We start from the raw sequence: 18,371 nt of genomic DNA, 5'->3' as shown, positions 1-18,371 counted from the left end.
GGGAGTCCGCTTGTAAACCTCTGCACCCCCTCCGCTCTCTCACTCTCTCTCAAATATATAAATAAAAAACCTTTAAAACAAACAAACACAAAGTAACTGATCTAGTCAAGTGAAGAGGAACAGGCAAAGTCCACTCAACACCACGGCTGAATCTACAGCTCCCTTTCCTCATTTTTCTGGGAGGTTTAAACAAACAATGATAAAAAATTTAGTCCTTTCTAGGTGGTGGGACCATAGTAGAAAGAGGTGCTCCTCACACGGGAACCAAGAGATTGAATTGAGGCTGCATGGAGTCCAGCTTCGGTTCAATGAAGAACATTAATTATATTAAAAGCAAAACCAAAAAATACTTCTATAATCTGAAGCACACTACCACTTCTCGGCAGTCAAACCTGGAGAATGTAGGCTCCAAACGAAACTCCAGGCCTGCATCAGAGAAGATGGACAGTTTCATAGGGCTCCTCGACACAGGGAAGAAGACAAAACAGGTGGGCCTGAGTCCTCCCTCCCTTCACTTTCCATCTGAGCCAACATGGCCCTGGCATGTGAAAGGACCTGCCACTACTCTCTGGGGCTCCCTGTATTTCTCCATCTTCCACTCACCCTGCCAAGCATGTTCTTGGAAACAGCTCCCATGTCGACAAGTAATGCAGGAACAGTCTGGTCCTGGTTCAATGCTGGATTGCTTAGCTTAGACTCCTGAGATCCCACAGTCTAAAAATACCAAGTTTTCCCTATACTTTTACTAATGGCCACTGCTTCATGCTATAGAATCTCTTCTGTTTTCCATGCAAGCCTCCTCCTAAAAATTGACTTTGCCTTAAAAAAAAAAAAAAAAAAAAAAAATTAAAAAAAAAAATTTGACTTTGCCTAAAATCAACACAGGCAGGAAAATCAGTCACACTTAGAATTCTAATATCCCCAAAAGAATCCACTTATACAGAAAAGCCTTCATGAGACCTTCGGCCATTATTACATACATGTTAATGGTGAGAACTGAGAGCAAGAGTATTGTGGGAAAAACAATTCAAGAAGCTCTCACAAAAATTACTGTTCTTGAAGCGTCTGGATGGCTCAGTCGGTTGAGCATTTGCCTTCGGCTCAGGTCACGACCCCGGGGTCCTGAGATTGAGCCCTGCATCAGGCTTTCTACTTGGAGGGGAGCCTGCTTCTCCCTCTCTCTCTCCTGCTCCCCCTGCTTGTGCTCTCTCACTCTCTCTGTCAAATAAATAACTAAAATCTAACAAAAAAAAAAAAAAATTACTGTTCTTCCATTTACCTCCCAGGTTGCTCAGCCTGTGGGGACTCCAGACTCTCCCAGGTCCTTCTATTCACTTCTCCACTCTGCTAAACACACTCTCCTTCTCCACAATTTACATTTTCTCCTTGTGTTATTTATAAATTTGCATTCCTAAATCTCTATCTTACCATGAATAACTAGGGTTGGCTTCACCTGGAGAGTAGATTAGCTTTCTTTACATGCAAGTTCTGCAGAAAGTGGCTGAACGGTGTGTTTGTGTATGCATATCCGTGTCCATTTTGTTTTCTATGCAAGTACACTTGATGGAGTGTCACATTAGTTGAGGTTTACAGCATAGTGATTTCACAACCCCGTAAGTTCTACTATGCTCAGCACCAGTGAGCTGCCATCCATCTCCACAAAGCACTATTATAATAGCACTGAATCTATTCCCTATGCTCTATCTTTTATCCCCATGACTTATTAATTCCGTAACTAAAACTCTGTACTTCCCACTCCATTTTACTCATTCTGCCCATCCTTCAGCTTGATTTCACTCTGGTAACTGGCAGGTTGTTCACTGTATTTATAGGTCTGTTTCTGGTTTTTTGGGTTGTTCCTTGCCGTTTGTGATAATGTAGATAGATGCGAAAGGTATTATGCTATATGAAACAGTCAGAAAAAGACAGGCAAATACCATATGATTTCATTTATATGTACAATCTAAACAACACAAATGAACAAACAAAACCACAAACAGATGTGTGACTGTTTCCTTTTCAATAAAGTCCATCAATGGACTTTATTTATTGAGAAGTATAAAATTTATTGAGAAGTATAAAAATTTCATGACTACACACATTGTGTAATGTTACAAGTTGGACTCGAACAATTTTCAGTGCCGGCAGAGGGCAGAAGACTACTAGATCAAGATCCAAGCATCTTAGGGCTAATGACACAGCGAACACCAGAAATGTCTTCATCACACTAATTCCACTTCCTAGCTCCCCACCCCCACTGATACAGGGAGATGCTGCACATGCAGTGGGTTTGGTCATATCTGTGAGATTTTGAGCATAGGAAACCCCAATATCTTAGAGGAACGTCTAGCGTTTCTGCCCAAGCTTTTGCCATGGAAAGAGACATCTGTTTTCCTGTATGATAAACAAATCCGTCTTCTACCCAAAAAGGACACTATCACTGTATTCCAAAGCCTTTTTATACACAAGCATCAATGGAATGACAATTAGAATAAAAATTTTCAATGCCTCCATCCATGACACATGGAGAAACTGTTTTTAAACCCATAGAGAATCATCTCCCAACAATATCCACCAGTCAATTTGACCCTGGTATGGCTCTTGCCCAATTTTGCTATAGATATATGACCTCCTTGAGACATCCATTAATCTGACACAGGGTCTGGGATAACACCCACTCAGTTTGCATCAAGAAACGTCCTCCAAGGCTATGATTACTAAGATACAATGCAGAAGAATCAGGTGAGCTGTATCATTCACTTCTGCCATGTCACCGTGGGCCCTGCATTCAACCAGGTGAGGAAATCCCAATACCCAAGAGGGTTGACCTTCCCCTTCTACAGTGAGCTTTCTAAAAGACAAGGTTAGGGGCGCCTGGGTGGCTCAGTGGTTAAAGCCTCTGCCTTCAGCTCAGGTCATGATCCCAGGGTCCTGGGATCGAGCCCCGCATCGGGCTCTCTGCTCAGCAGGGAGCCTGCCTCCTCCTCTCTCTCTCTCTCTCTGCCTGCCTCTCTGCCTACTTGTGATCTGTCAAATAAATAAAAAAAACCTTTAAAAAAAAAAATAAATAAAAGACAAGGTTAAAGAAACACTAAACCTGTGAAAGCATCCATCTTCCAGGATAAGAGATTTCATACTTAACGAGGCAGAGCACACAATGGATACACTGAGATCCTGGATTACTACAGTAAAAAGGTTGAAAAATGAAAAGACATAGAAATTAGGGCATAGGACTGGGGCGGAGGTGTTCACCAACCATTACTGGGAGAATATTAAAGCACGACCTAAAAGGTGAGGAAAATGGTGTAAAGCAAAAGAGAGGTGGTCACAAGGGAAAGATACTTTGGGTGGACCCGAACACAGGTGAGGTCTGGAGAAATGACCCTGTAAATACACCTGACCCGCTGTGTGTGCCTCTACTGGATGAAAATCAAGGAGCCTCTGGTCCCGATCATCAGCTCGCAACACAATTTCAAAGAATAACAATGCTGTATGCACCAAATGTATGATTTTCTTCTGATATCCACGACAGCATCCAAAATGTATATTCTTGTGTGCTGATTTGCTGCCCATTTGTCAGTGACAGAGGAAAATGAGAAACTCACCATACCTGGAAGCTTCTACTTTAAGTTCCTTCTAATAAGCAGCTAATCTTAATGGTCTGGAAGACACCCGAGGACACACTGTACCCCAATGGACACAGCTCTGGCTGCTCTGTACACATGCCAAGTAAGTGTGTATCCAGACTCGGGGAAGGAATACTTTTATCCAAAATCTGCTTTTAGAGACAAAGACCCATGAGCTGACTGTACTCCTGTGTTTGGCAATTTAATCCATAGAACTCAACCTACCTGCAGTGAAGTAAGGATGGGGATAATGGTAAAGAAGCTATCAGTTTGCCATGATTCCAGCTACAATCTCTAACAAGTAAATTTTTGCTATTGCCACACTTCTGGAGGCCAATCTGCTAGGGGAAATAGGAATGATCATTTATCAGAGCACAGAGGCCCATGGAAGGTTTATGATGTGAAAACTGACATATATGGTCCCGGGAGAGGGCTAACCATCACTAGATGCAGGAAAACACAGAGATACATCACAGGAGAAGTTGGCTCCAATATCATGATGATGTTAATCCACGTGAACACTTGCGCAAGCAAATGAAAGGAAAGCACGACAGGACATTTTCAGAATACATTTCAATTTGTCCTCAAATTGGGTGGGAAAAAAAAGAAAGAATATAAAACTTCCATTACTACACAACCATGCAACACATTGATTTTTAATACATTTCTGACTGAAACTGTAAAGATCATGATTTTTTTTTCTTTGAAAAACACAAAAGATTCTATCTCTGTGGTCTTGGTAGAAGAGAAGATTTGTGAAAATGAGAAAAATCACTAACCATGAAGGGTGAAATGAAAAATTGGGTTACATTCAAATTAAGAACTCAGGGCAACTGGGGGGCTCTGTCAATTAAGCATCCAACTCCTGATTTCAGGTTGGGGCATGAGATAGAGCCCCATACCCAAACCTAGGCTCAGCTAGAAGTCTGCTTGTGATTTTCTCCCTTGCCCTTGGCTCCTCCCCCTACTCTCCTTTATGCTCTCTCTAAAATAAATGAATAAATCTTAAAAAAAAAAAAAGAACTTCTCTGAATCACAATCTCAAAAGATAAAAACATAGGTAGAGTAAGAAAGAAGATAAAGGTCTCATTCTCAGCATATATATAAAACTACAAAACCTGAAGAAAAAGACATCACAACATCTGGGGTGCCTAAATGGCACAGTCCCTAAAGCATGGGACTCTTGGCTTCAGCTCAGGTCATGATCTCAGACTCATGAGACTGAGCCCCGTATCAGGTGCCACGCTCAACGTGGACTGTTCTCCCGAGTCTTTCTTCTTCTCTCCCTTCCATTTTAGCTCTCTCACACTGTCTAAAAAAATAAATAAATCTCACCCCCCCAAAAAATAAAAAAAATTTAAAAAAATCACAACAGTAAAAAGGGATAAGAACTAACTAGAAACTTCGAAAAGGAGACTATTGCTAACCCAGTTCCACACTAACAGGAAGCAAGAACAACAAAAGAGCAAATAAAACCGCCACTTGGTAACATCACACAGCAACCAGGAGCTGACTGTGAAAACGACGCAGGCTATCACAATTTAGAAGGTCTGCGGATAAGCCAGAAATCCCATACACTGCTGGTGTGTGTGAAAACGGGTACAAAGTCTTTGGCAAAGTGTTTTGGAGTATCTCTAAAAGGTGAACAAATCTAAACACATTTACCAGTAATTCACTCCTGTAAATATAGGCAGCAGACATGGGTTCATGTTTCACTAAAAGGCAAATTATCAGTTTCACGTGCCGGTGCTAGTCATTACAGTCCTGCCCTGAGAATCATCCCCCGTCCAGTAACAGCAGAATGACGCGGTCATTTGATATGCACAATGGAGCTGGACTGATCCACTCTAATGAATAAGGCACAGCATCATGCAGGAATACAGATAATTCAAATGACAGAAGGAAAGAAAAGAAGACAAACACAAAAGAGCTCCTGTTGCCCAATTACTTTCACACTAAATACAAAAATGGGGATAGTACTCCCTTGCCTTACATGTTAAAAGAGTGTTGAGCTTTGGGGAAAGATACTGAAGGGCTCAAAGGGAATTTCAGAAGACAAATAATATTCTATTCCTTGATCTCAGTGGCTTTTAGAGATGTAATCAGTTTGTATAATTCCACTGAGCTATTCACTTATGATTTCCCCATATTTACTTAAAAAAAAAAAAAAAAGTGCCGTCAGAAACCTGGTACGTAGAGAGGCCTGAGTGGCTCAGTTGGTTAAACAGCTGCCTTCGGCGCAGGTCATGATCCCAGCGTCCTGGGATCAAGTCCCACATCGGGCTCCTTGCTCCGCAGGGAGCCTGCTTCTCCCTCTGACTCTGCCTGCCACTCTGTCTGCCTGTGCTCGGTCTCCCTCTCTCTCTGACAAATAAATAAATAAAATCTTTAAAAAAAAAAAAAAACCTGGTACGTAAATAGGTAAGTATCACAATGTACATATACTGAGAAGCTGTAATTAGGGTATAATTTCACACTGTGACTATATTTAAAAAGCCTTTAAAACTTTCTTTTATTTTTTTTTTTTAAAAAGATTTTATTTATTTATTTATTTATTTGACAGAGAGAAATCACAAGTAGATGAGGAGGCAGACAGAGAGACAGAGGGAAGCAGGCTCCCCGCTGAGCAGAGAGCACGATGCGGGACTTGATCCCAGCACCCCCAGACCACGACCCGAGCCGAAGGCAGTGGCTTAAACCACTGAGCCACCCAGGCGCCCCTTTTAAAGATTTTATTTATTTATTTGACAAACAGAGATCACAAATAGGTAGAGAGGCAGGCAGAGAGAGAGAGGGGGAAGCAGGCTCCCTGCTGGGCAGAGACCACCCCCCATGCAGGCTTGATCCCAGGACCCTACCTGAGCTGAAGGCAGAGGCTTAACCCACTGAGCCACCCAGGTAATCCTAAAAAGCCTTTTTTTTTAAAAGTGTGCTTTAATTTCCAGCTAAAGCAATATAGCCCGTGTATACAAAGTTTACAGAAAAAGAATGAAATGTATAATTATTTCCTTAAAATACACACAGGAAAACACAGCATACAAATCATGAAAAAAATACATAGGGTGTAAGGATAAGCATAAAGACTTGGTAAATAGAAGCCCCAGTATCTCCATTAGGATATTAAACATAAATAAACCAAATGTTCCTGGTAACACCAAACTTTGCTTGAATATACTCCACTGGAATTTCCCTAAAGCCATACTGAAAACAGGAGGAAAGAACTAGAAAAAAAAAGAGACAAACAAAAACACCCCATGCAGTGATAACCAACCAAACGGACACGGCAATATAAATATCATATATTAAAATCCTTAACACCAATGGGCTTTGTCACTGCTACTTACTGTGTTATTCTTCAGTATCTAAATACACAGCATTTCAATATTTTGACTAAAGGATAACAAACACAATCTATATTTTTGTGTGTGCATATTTTTACACACACATAGATAAAATATAGATCTATATATACAGGTATATAGGGCAAAAGTTTTAGCTCACGGGACATTAAAAAATCATCACAAAGGGTTGACATCACCAAGATGGTGAGAACAGACGTGCCTGGGTGGCTCAGTCTGACCACGGATTTCAGCACAAGTCATGATCTTAGGGTTGCGAGATGGAGCCCCCACATCCAGCTCCACGAAGGGAATGGAGCCTGCTTGGGACTCTCTCACTCCCTCTGTCCCTCCCACGTCTCTCTCCTCCTCTTAAAAAATAAGAAAAAAGATGCTGAAATAGTGGCCACTTCAGTACTTCTCATAATAAGCTTAAGTAGCAACTATTCACATAAGTTGTCACCGGGTAAATCTCAGTGCTCAGGGGTGGGGCTGAAACACCTTCTGGACCACCGAGATCAACAAGCACAGCATTAGAAGGGCTAAGAGGTTAATTTAGGTTAATTAAGGGTTAATTTCACATTGACCACAATGCACCTGCCCCCCCAAGACCCCCAGGCCAGCATAGTGCCGTACCATGGCTTATCACCTGGAACTGTAATTCCTGCACCAGGAAAAAGAAAGGAGTGGGCATCCAGCATTCTCCAAATGGCAAGCTGCTTCCTGGGAGGCCCACTGAGGTCTGACCTCATGGGGATCCCTGGAGCAATCTGTGGTGTGGACCACTGGGGATCACTGAGACATGGACAAGGTGTGCAGGGCTTACAGCAACGAGTGCTCAGATCTTGGAACACTGACAGACCAGACTGTAGTCCTCCTTGCAGTCATACCCAATCAGAGATCACACAGTCTCTGTCCACTTGCAGAACAGAAATGAACCCACCTGCTTAAGAAGATTCGTCAGCAGCTGTACCTGACTTGGGTCTCCAGCCAACAGGGTGAACTAGAGCATAGAGGCCATTCTAGGGGGCTCTATTTGAGCAAGTATGCAAACTAGAAGTCACTTTCCACTGCTGAGCATAGCCTCTAGTCCCCCCACCAGCAATCCTGAACAAAGGCCCTGGGCAACTGCAGAGCCTAGCTCATAGACCTAGCCAGGGGCATTGCCCAAGTGTTGAGCATAACCTCTCTCTGCCGAAGCAGGGATCTTGAACAGTGAACTAGACTCAGAGCCTAGCCTGTGGTACTGCCCAGAAGCAGAGAACGGCCTACAGTCCTTCCACATGTTTGAACGTAACCAGTGGAACCACTTGACCAGGGACTTGCCAGCATTGGCTTGGAAAACACTCAGGAGCCCGCAGTTCCCAATGGACACATGTCTGCCCTCTGTGAACATACAATGTATGTCCCATGGTTATTAGTGCTCTATAAACTGTTATGTATTTAATGTTCTCGGTTCTGTGTATTATTGCTAATATTATTCCCTTTTTGACAAAAATAGTTAAGTTAAAAGAAGGTGTTGTGATCATCTCAATATTGGTAGAGTCAGGGTTTGAACATGGACACTCCACCCATCAACATGAGGTAGGCAGGTCAGATGCCCTTCCAGAAGGTGACTGTGCTTGGATTCTTTTCCCTTTTTGTCCCTCAATGATTCACTGAAAAGTCTTCACACACAAAGGCCTCCATGGGACTTCAGAGTGAAAATTCCAGCCCAAACCAAACACAAGTAAACTGAATAGCTTTCACTTGAGTACAAAGAACCAGAAACACAGATCAGGTATCCAAGACAAAAAGAAAGGAAAGGCCCAGCACCCAAGAGTCCACATTCACACCTGGAAAACCATGACTACACACCTGTATATCCGACAACATTTGCAATAGGCCAATACCCTTCCTGAAGAACACAACTACAACTGTGTCCCCAGACATGGGTCCCCAACATGTTACCTAGGCAGGCACCTGAGAAAACACAGGAAAGGAAATTTGGGGGCTGCACCTCAGAACCACTGACATGGTTAGAGTGGGGATAGGCACAGAAATCTAGTATTCACAAGTGCTCCCGGTACCTGACTCAGGCTAAATTCGACAATCTCTGCAGGAACTAAGTCACAGGTCAATCTTGAGTCATCCACACAGAAGTCCCTCTCAGAAACCCTCTAAGCCTGTGGTCATGTTACTGTTGTGTCACACAAACACAACACACACAACACATATTTTCTTTATTCATAAATGAATCTGAAGCTAACAGAATCTATCTCAGCTTCCTCCTCTTCCACCTGTCGCTTTTCTCAATACCTTCCTTGAGCTTCCTGGGGTCACCCCAAATATACTTTTGTTCACATTCCTAAGTGAAAACAATCCAAATTAAAGTGATTCAGAATGCACATAAATATTTTATCAAGAAAGTTATGAAAAGCATCAAGACATTAATACATGTTATATATCAAAATGGGATTGAAGAGAGCATTCTCACTATAATGCTGTATTTGATGACTTTTACCCTAAAACCATAAGTAATTGTGGCTTAAGCAGCTCCTCATCAGCACACCATTAACACGCAGAATAAAACACCTGGGCATTAAGGATAAGGATACTGTAAATTTTGGGGTATTTCTCTAACACATGGTTTCAAGGAAAAGTGTGACTGCCTTTTTGTCAGATGCTGGGAAACAGTTCTGAGAACAAGAGCCATTCGCAAACATGTCCACCTGTGCTACAGTTGTATCTCTGTACTTAGAGTGGCAGCGATGACAGAGTGCTGGTCAGTGATGGAGGAAGTAGTGCCCTGGTGAGGATGACCTTCCCTGCGCAAACCAGAAAGGTTTTAAATTTATTAAGGACTTTAATTTATTAAGTCCTAAGGCGCTTGGGTTGCTCAGTTGGTTAAGCATCTGCCTTCGGCTCAGGTCATGATCCCAGGGTCCTGGGAGGGAGCCCCACTTGGTTGGTCTCCCTGCTCATCGGAGAGCCTGCTTCTCCCTCTCCTTCTGTTATTCCTACTGCTTGTGCTCTCTCTCTCTCATTCAAGTAAATTTTTTTTAAAAATTCCTCAAATTTTTAAAGTCCTATCAGATTTATACTGCCTCCTTTGCTGCCTGGATCATGGCTGGAATTCTGGTTGGGGGGCAGGTATCTCAGAGCCATGAGGGAGGACGTATAAACACAATGTTTGCAAGGAGACGGTACCAGAAAGAAGAAATGGAAAATCAGAGAATACTCTAGGATGCCTGAGCCATTTTATCAGATCTGAGCATCTACTACTGTGTACGTAACACAAAACGCACATCTTCTTTTCTATACATACCCAGCAGTCTTCTCGTAATATGGCTGACCACCAAGTAACAGCTAATAAAAAATGAATTATTGTCCCTGAAGTGAACAAACGTTAACTACACAACTTTATTTGATCAATTTCTACGAGTGATAAAAATCCTTTCTCTGTTCAGATCAGGATGGGTGTAAGGACAGCATGGCCTGTGAAACAACATAGGGACCATCTAGTCCAGAAACTGGGTAGACTGTTTGAAGCAGAAAAACTCACTGCCAGTGACTGCAGACTGGCTTCCCAACAAATCAGTGCCTTGCACAGAGTCCAGAGCACAGGACAAACTCATCATGGGGCTGAGTGGAAGTGAGGGTGGGCCTTGCCAGGTGTGGGTCAGCATCCTTGGAAGGTCACCCATCTACACTGGATTAGATCTATGTTGGGGTTATATACCTGGGACACCAGTGCTTTGTGGAACCACAACACACACCTTGCTGGTTCTGGCTACTAGGGTCCAGCAGCCTTCATCATCTTCAAGATCTACTGTGTCATGTGACATCATGAGATAGATATATAATGTTTAACTCCTCCAATACCCCTTCTCCATCCACAGCCACACAACTGGGCCTAGTTTCCCTGTAGTCCAGCAGCAACTGGAACTCAGGACAACCAGGAAATTCTGACTTCCCTCAATTCCAGAAAACCACATTTCCCAAGTTCCCGTCTCTGTCACATTTGTTCACCACCAGAAACTTCTTAAGACTTTGCAGTGACTCAAAGGAGCTCCTTACCAGATTTCCTCACATTTCAAGAGTCCTCCATATTTGCTTTTAGTAGGATTTATCTTCCTCTCAAACAGTATCAACATCATTTTTTATCTGTCCTCACAACTCTCTCAGTGCTAGGGTCTAAATTAAGCCTACAGACCACTGATGGCATTTTCTTGCTCTTCCAGTGACGTGGTGACATCACAGTATTTAAATCTCAGATATGGCTTCAAATGATCTGTTACCAACCATTTACCATTGAATTTGAAAATTCCAAGCTACTCCTAAGAACCTACAAGGGCCTGAATGACTTATGTTGCAGGAAGAGAGCAGGGACAGTGGGGATCTCCATAACACAGGAAGGAAGGACAGCTGTGATGCCTACATCACTGGAACGGAAATAAGGAGACAGAGGACTGGAGATGATTTAGAAAGAAAACAAGTAAAATTTATCTTTCTAGATTCAGAGTCAAGAACGCAGCCTTGGACAGATGTCCTTTTGCCACATGAGGAATTCATGCCAATGCTTCAGACCTAGATGCTTTTTATCTCCGACCTTGGGCTGCAACATCTCTCATAATAGAAGATTGTTTTCTTCCTATCTTTAGAACATCTGCTAAGACCCAGCATTGTCCCAATGTTTGGTCCCTTCAAAGATATGTTAAAACAAGCCATGACTTATGAAGTCTCCAAATTTTCACCTAATAAACTTGTTTGTTTCCTTAAAAGATTTTATGTATTTACAAAATTTCAGAGTAAAATTAATATTTGCTATTGGAAATAATTCAAATATAGCCAACAGAAAAAAAGAGACATAGTAAAACTAATTATCCCTCTCCAAATAGCCATGCCATCTTGATCCTTTCAGGGATATTAACAAATACAGTTGAACACTGAATAATATAGGTTTAAACAGTGTGAGTCTACTTATCAAAGATTTTTTTCTGTTGTGTAAATATTGTGTAGTACTGTAAACATGTTTTCTCTTCACTACCACAATCCTTAATATTTTCTCTGTACCTTACTTTACTATAAAAATATAGAACACAGACCACATAAAAAGGGGATGATTAACTATTAATGCTCTAGGTAAGGTTTCAATAATACAGTATTTCCATGGTAAGGAATGGTTTTAAGTTTTTGGGACTCAAAAATTACACACAGAGGGATGTCTGGGGTGGCTTAGTCGTTAAGCATCTGCCTTCGGCTCAGGTCATGGTCCCAGGGTCCTGGGATGGAGCACTGTTATTGGGCTCTGTACTCAGCGGGAAGCCTGCTTCTCCCTCTCCCACTCCCCTGCTTCTGTTCCCTCTCTCACTGTGTCTCTGTCAAATAAATAAATAAAATCTCAAAAAAAAAAAAATTACATACAGATTTTCAGTTCTGGAGGAGGTTGGTGCCCTTCATGCCTGCCCTGTCCAGAACTAAAATGTGAGTGCTCTAGGTCATTTAAATTTGGATTTTCCTCTGTAATAAATACTCTGATTTAGAGTCATGTCTGAAATGGCACGTATTGATTTCTGTTGTTAATTCTGACTTTATTTAGATTTGCCTTTCTATTGTACATACGTAGCCAACTGTTTACATCTTTAATGTTTTTATCTTTTATAAAGACTCTTTCTGAACCGTATATGAAAACAAAGGTCATTCTTCAGTCATTGCACTAAAGTTTCCATCTAGTGTGTTTTACCTTATATTGAGTAAGGGTTCCACGTAAAGACCGGACCACCATTCGTGACAATTTTAAGTTATTGCCCCAGGGCACATTATCTCATGTTGAATTATTATTATGAGTGAAATGCTTTACTGCATTCCTTACATTATGCACTCCTTGATATTTAGCAAAATCATAGTTCTGCTTAAAGACTTCGCCACTCCCCACTGTATTTTACGTTATATTGGTAAGTTTTGAGTGGCAGTTAAGGTCTTTACCACATTGTTTATATTTGTACTATTTCTTCCCATTATGAAATGTCTGCTGTTCAGTGAGTCTTGAAGACCGTTAAAAGGTTTGTCACACTTATACCTTCTTCAGTCTTCATTTCAGTAAGGATACAATGATATACAAGAAGATTGGAGCTTTCATAAAGCTCTGCATTTATAACTCTAATACTAGTTCTCTAGAAACTAAATTCTCTGAGGTTTATTAGGATTTGACCCTTGACTGACATTTTCCCCAGACTCCTTACATGGGTACATTTTGTCTCCTTTATAAACAACTTGGTAATTACGGAAAATAGAGTTCTCATTAAAGGTCTTCTTAAGTTCACAGCACATGAAAACTTACTCCAATTAAGTATTACGTGGGAAGTATTCTACAGTGATGTTTGGATAAAGACCCTCCTGTGTTTATCAGATTTAGAGAGTGTGCCACAAGGAGGGATTATGTGTCAGTGGGAGAATAAGGAACTTCCCGAAAAGGACTTCTTAAACCAATCACATTTAGAATTTTTATCTTCATTTTTAAATGTCTAACATTCAGAAATGCATCAGTGAATGATTAAACCACTCTTAAACTTGAAATGGTTTGAATGAAACTTTCCGCATGGACTAGGTGACCTCCCAAAATATCCAAACGTCCTTCCAGAGAATATGTATGTTGAAAAATGGATTATTATCGCCAAGTTCAAAGATATTGTTCTGCAAATATAAATGTCTTAACGGTGGGGGTTTCCCTTGAATGTGCTCTATGCCTCATCTCTTCTAGTGGGAAGGATTTCTTTATGCTAACTGTCCCACTTGGGTTATACCCATCATAACGTCCTTCCTTCCTGCCCTTTACTACCCTCGGCCACCTGATGAGTTACCCGTTAAGTACAAACACTCAGGACCACTGCTTCCATGTCTTCCCATGTCACTTTAAAAAGTGAATTTTTCCCATCTTTGCCAACAGGCCTTTGGGTGTTAGGGAAAGACACAACTAAAAGATACACAGTAAGTTAACACACTCACCATACTCGCATGCGTATACGTTAATATGATGTGCAATCTTAATGCTCATCATTGCACATGAGCAAAATAGAGAAATAGGAAACACAGGACTGTGCTCCTCCATGGACACAAAAATGGACCGAATTACCCTTCAGAATGTTCCAGAAGCCAGTTAGGAGAGCACAGCTCTCCCAGGCAAGTAGGAAGGAAGAAGAGGCACGTTGAAGAGACAAGAAGAATTTGCAACACTTGCCCACAACCGGGGCTCGCCCTCCCTGACTCTCCACAGCAAGAGAGAACTCTCACCTCTCCTCAGGAAAGAACAAATGAGTGCCCAGTATGCTCCATGATGTGGCTGTATGGCTGCTGCCTGAGGGACTTGTTTCTGTCATGTAGGCCATAGGGGCCGAAGGAAGGACAGCTCCCTATGGACCTGGCGGCTCAGATGAATGCTGAGCACTTGTTCAAACACTGGAGAGACTGAGGAGCTCATTCATACTGGAGTTCACACCGTCCTGAAATCTACTGAGTTGAAAACTGTCTTCTTATTAAATACACAGGTAACTAAACAATGTTGTGAAAGGTCCCATACAAAAGAAAGCCCGTTATTACAGAATTGTGAAACCAGAATAAGCCAAAACGTAACCCAAAGAATTCCACATAAATAGATGAATTCTGGGGTGCCCAGGTGGGTCAGGCTGTTAAGCATTTAACTTGAGCTCAGCTCATGATCTCAGGGTCCTGGGATGGTACCCAGTGTGGGATCCTTGCTCAGTGGGAAGTATGCTTGTCTTGCTCCTTCCCTGTCCCACCCCCCTACTTCTCCGTATTTTCTCCCTAACAGATAAATAAAATCTATAGAAAAAAATGAATGCATTTTTAAAAGGAAACCTTTTATGTAACTTTAAACTATGACGGTATACCCATGAAAACCAAGCATTTAGAATTATTGGCATGTCTTCATTGACAGTAAAATAGTAAAGAATGTGTATTAAAGTCTACCATGAAAAGGTCTAATGGAAAATTTTATGAATAAGCACTTAAAAGGCATTGGAAACGGCATTCTTATTAACATATCCCTCCTGTACACAGAATGAAAGGCTATAATCCATTCTTTAGAATCAAGCACCCTGGGGCACCTGCATGGTTCGGTTGGATTAGCACCTGACTCTGGATTTTGGCTCAGGTCATGATCTCAGGGTTATGGAATTGGAGCCCCTTGAGGGTTTTGACCCTCAGCAAAGAGTCTGCTTGGGATTCTCTCCCTTTCCTTCTACCTCTCCCTCTCTCTCTCTGCCCCTCACCCCACTTGGGCTCATGCATTCTCTGTCTCATAAATAAATATATATTTAAAAGAAAGAAAAAAAGTAAGAACCAAGCATCCCAAAAAAACCCCTTCATTTTGAAATAAAGAAATACTATCACAACTGTAAAATATGCCAACAAGCAATCACTTTATAAAAAATAAATATTTGTAATTAAATTCAGATATATTCTGAGGAAAGTAGAAGAAAAGCCTAATGGTTAATTTTTCCATGTAAATTAAATTTATAAGCAAAACATTTTTTTAAATATGAGAATTTTACTGATTATCCACTTTACTTTTTATAAGAAAATGTTCATGTCATATCACAACTTCTGATATTAAAAAAAAAGATGAATGTCATGTATAAGTTAATAAGAAAGTGAGAACACACATGGCAAAGTAACAGGAACTTCATACCATATAAAATTATAAAACTATTCTATTATTATGAATAAAGTAACAACTAAGACTTTATTACAGGATACGAATTCTGAATTCTAAATGTTCCAGCTACCCTATGGCACTATTTAGGTAGGAAATCCAGGAAACAGATACATTTAATTATTTCACCACTGAGGAATGGAAAACATAGAGTGGAAATTTCTAGTATTATTTAATACAAAGAAAAGTGAATTTTTAAGTGAAATAAAGGATTAGTTGTTCTCATTTTAGGTAGGTGTTTTGTTATCTGATGAAATTGCTGATTCTCAATTTTATATGATTAAGATCAAAGCCACCATGACATTGGAAAGCATAAACCAGAAAACATGTGATATCTGTCTCCAGTGTTCCCAGAGTTTCTATACCAAACCCAATGTGCATACACCACCCTGACACACTTCTCCCATGATGAAAAACAGAACTTACAAAGGGTTTAGAATAGAGATCCTAAGAAATAGGGAGATTTCCCCAAGGCCCTCAAAACAATGGAGAAGCTCTTAGATTATGGAGACCCTCCCTCTCCCGAGAAGTCTCCTGGTCTCCATCAATGGATGTGATTGACCATCACTGGAGCTGAAGGAGAATCCTTAGAGAATTTAAGAGCTCGATAATGTTGGAGAGCAGATGTTCTTCTGTGACAGGGGGAGTTCAGTTGTGCTTCTAAAATTAATCTCCATTCGAGGAAAGCTACTCGAATCAGAATTTAAGGTCTGTCTTCCTCCTTCAGACCTGGACCTCCCCTCTGCAGGCATCTGCCTCATTCATTCCCACCTACCTGGATGGAAGGCTACTGTCTCCTTTCTCCTCACATCCCAGAGTTGCTTCTCTTGCTCCAAAAAGATGACCAGGTCTGGCTTCCACACAATAAGACCTGTTTATTAGAAAAAATGAATAGGAATATTGTTGGAGATTTTAATTTTCAATCTACTAGAGGACACTGCAGAATTCTAGAAAATGATTTCCCAAACATGGTTGACCAACACGCCATTAAACACGCAGGAGAAATTTGCAATTTTCACATCATGACTTCCACTTTCAAGTACTACCAATACAATAATAAGAAGTTAAAATCTCAGTTTAAGATGTGGGCAGTACCATTTTTTGACACTCACTATTTACAATTGACACTCATCTACAAAAGTGATATTACCTTAAAGAAGAAGAAGCTAAAGTTACAGGAAACAACATGATGATTTTTCTCTCCATCTACAAACCCCTACTTATTCCCCTCTCTGACTGGATCTGAATTCCGGTCATTCAAAGAGGAATCTTCCAAGAGACAGTCTTCACAGGAAGGAAGAAAACCCAGAGTGGGGTTTGGAAATCTGGAAGGAGTCTTCCTCACCCAAGAAGAGGAGATGTCCGTAGTTCTCTAACATCACATCCCTGTACAGTTCCCGCTGAGTGTGGTTCAGGAATCCCCACTCCTCCTGAGAGAATTCTATGGCCACATCCCTGAATGTCAGCAGTCCCTGAAATAAATACCACAGTCACCAAGTGGCCATTAACAGAGTTCATGATGCTTCCTAAGATGAAAATGGGAGTTAATGTCACCAGCTAGACCCAAGACCTGACCCTCCCCGGTTACCTGTTTGCACTCTCTGATCTTTGTCCCACATTTTACTTAACCTCTTTTTCCACCTTATCTTTTACTCCAGGCAAAGACCCCATGGTCTAGTCTCCTGTCCAGGAGTAGAAGCCATCCAACTAAAGGTAATGATCACTCAAATGATGAGATTCGGCCAGCCCAGTCTGAGCCTAATCCCTGACTCACACCTGTGTAGCCCAAAGAGTAAGCCATGGTACTTTTAACTCATTATAATATGAAAATCTCAATCCTAGGAGAAGCACAAACTCACTTATACAACATACAAAGAATGTATGGCAGTGTCTTTAGGTACCTGTCTGACCTTATGCCCAGATCTATACAAGATGATGAAGCCCATCTTTCTGGATTTCCATCTGAACCCTAATAAAAGGAAACTGCCTCCCACCCTGGCTGCAGGAGTCTCTGCTTTGGAAGTTATTCCCTGTGGCCTCCTTATTGGCTGCAAATCAAGTTTCCTTTGTGTCACAAGCTTACCTGATAAAATTTCTATCAGTGACTCTGTTCTATTTCAGGATTTTAATACACTCAAACATGTTAATTGATTCTTTTTTTAAAAATAATTTAATTTTTTAAACTGAAAATACAAAGAAGTAAATAGAAGGGTCACGCTGTGACCTATGTGTGGAGTAAAAAAACCCTACAAGATGGAGGTCTGACTTAGAACCTCCCATCCCAGAAATCATTATCTCTGCTACACGAGGGTGAGAGCCTTCATTGTCCAGTGGAAACGGACCCGTAGGAGCCTGTGAGCTAAGGGTCAAAAAAGTATTCTTGAGACATTTGGGGTGCATTTTTGGTGCAAAAAAACTGCTTTTATTAAAGCACAGGGACAGGACCCCTGGGCAGAAACATCTACGGGGTCCTTGTGAGAAACCATTGATAAAACAGCTTTAAGTTGGGGGTAGGAATAAAGGAAGTTTCTGCAGGGATTTTCATATGTTAAAGAGGACTTACAGGATTCTGGAGGTCTGGCTATTGTCAAGCTGGTAGCTTTTAGCCTCTAGCAGAGCATTAACATTAAGGCAGTTGGGAATTCCTGATGCAATGTCATACTCTTGCCTGTCTCAAGTATTTATCAATGGTCT

At 41.2% G+C, this 18,371-nt stretch overlaps 2 protein-coding genes across 4 annotated transcripts in view; one reads left to right on the top strand and one right to left on the bottom strand.

The window, feature by feature from the left end:
• Positions 1–18,371, top strand: part of LOC132005470 (zinc finger protein 665-like) — a 612,263-nt gene that overhangs the window by 456,828 nt on the left and 137,064 nt on the right.
• Positions 1–18,371, bottom strand: part of LOC132005476 (KRAB domain-containing protein 5-like) — an 82,403-nt gene that overhangs the window by 42,301 nt on the left and 21,731 nt on the right. For all 3 annotated transcript variants that reach the window (XM_059382654.1, XM_059382655.1, XM_059382653.1), the window contains exons 3-4: positions 17,023–17,149; positions 16,453–16,548 (exon numbers count right to left, since the gene is read on the bottom strand). In XM_059382654.1, the coding sequence (XP_059238637.1) occupies positions 16,453–16,548; positions 17,023–17,149 (223 nt within the window). The remainder of the gene's footprint in view (positions 1–16,452; positions 16,549–17,022; positions 17,150–18,371) is intronic.

This window comes from Mustela nigripes, chromosome 17, assembly GCF_022355385.1.
Source record: "Mustela nigripes isolate SB6536 chromosome 17, MUSNIG.SB6536, whole genome shotgun sequence".
Lineage (NCBI taxonomy): Eukaryota > Metazoa > Chordata > Mammalia > Carnivora > Mustelidae > Mustela > Mustela nigripes.
Note: the sequence above shows the minus strand (reverse complement) of the source record. Positions and strands in the feature narration are given on the sequence as shown.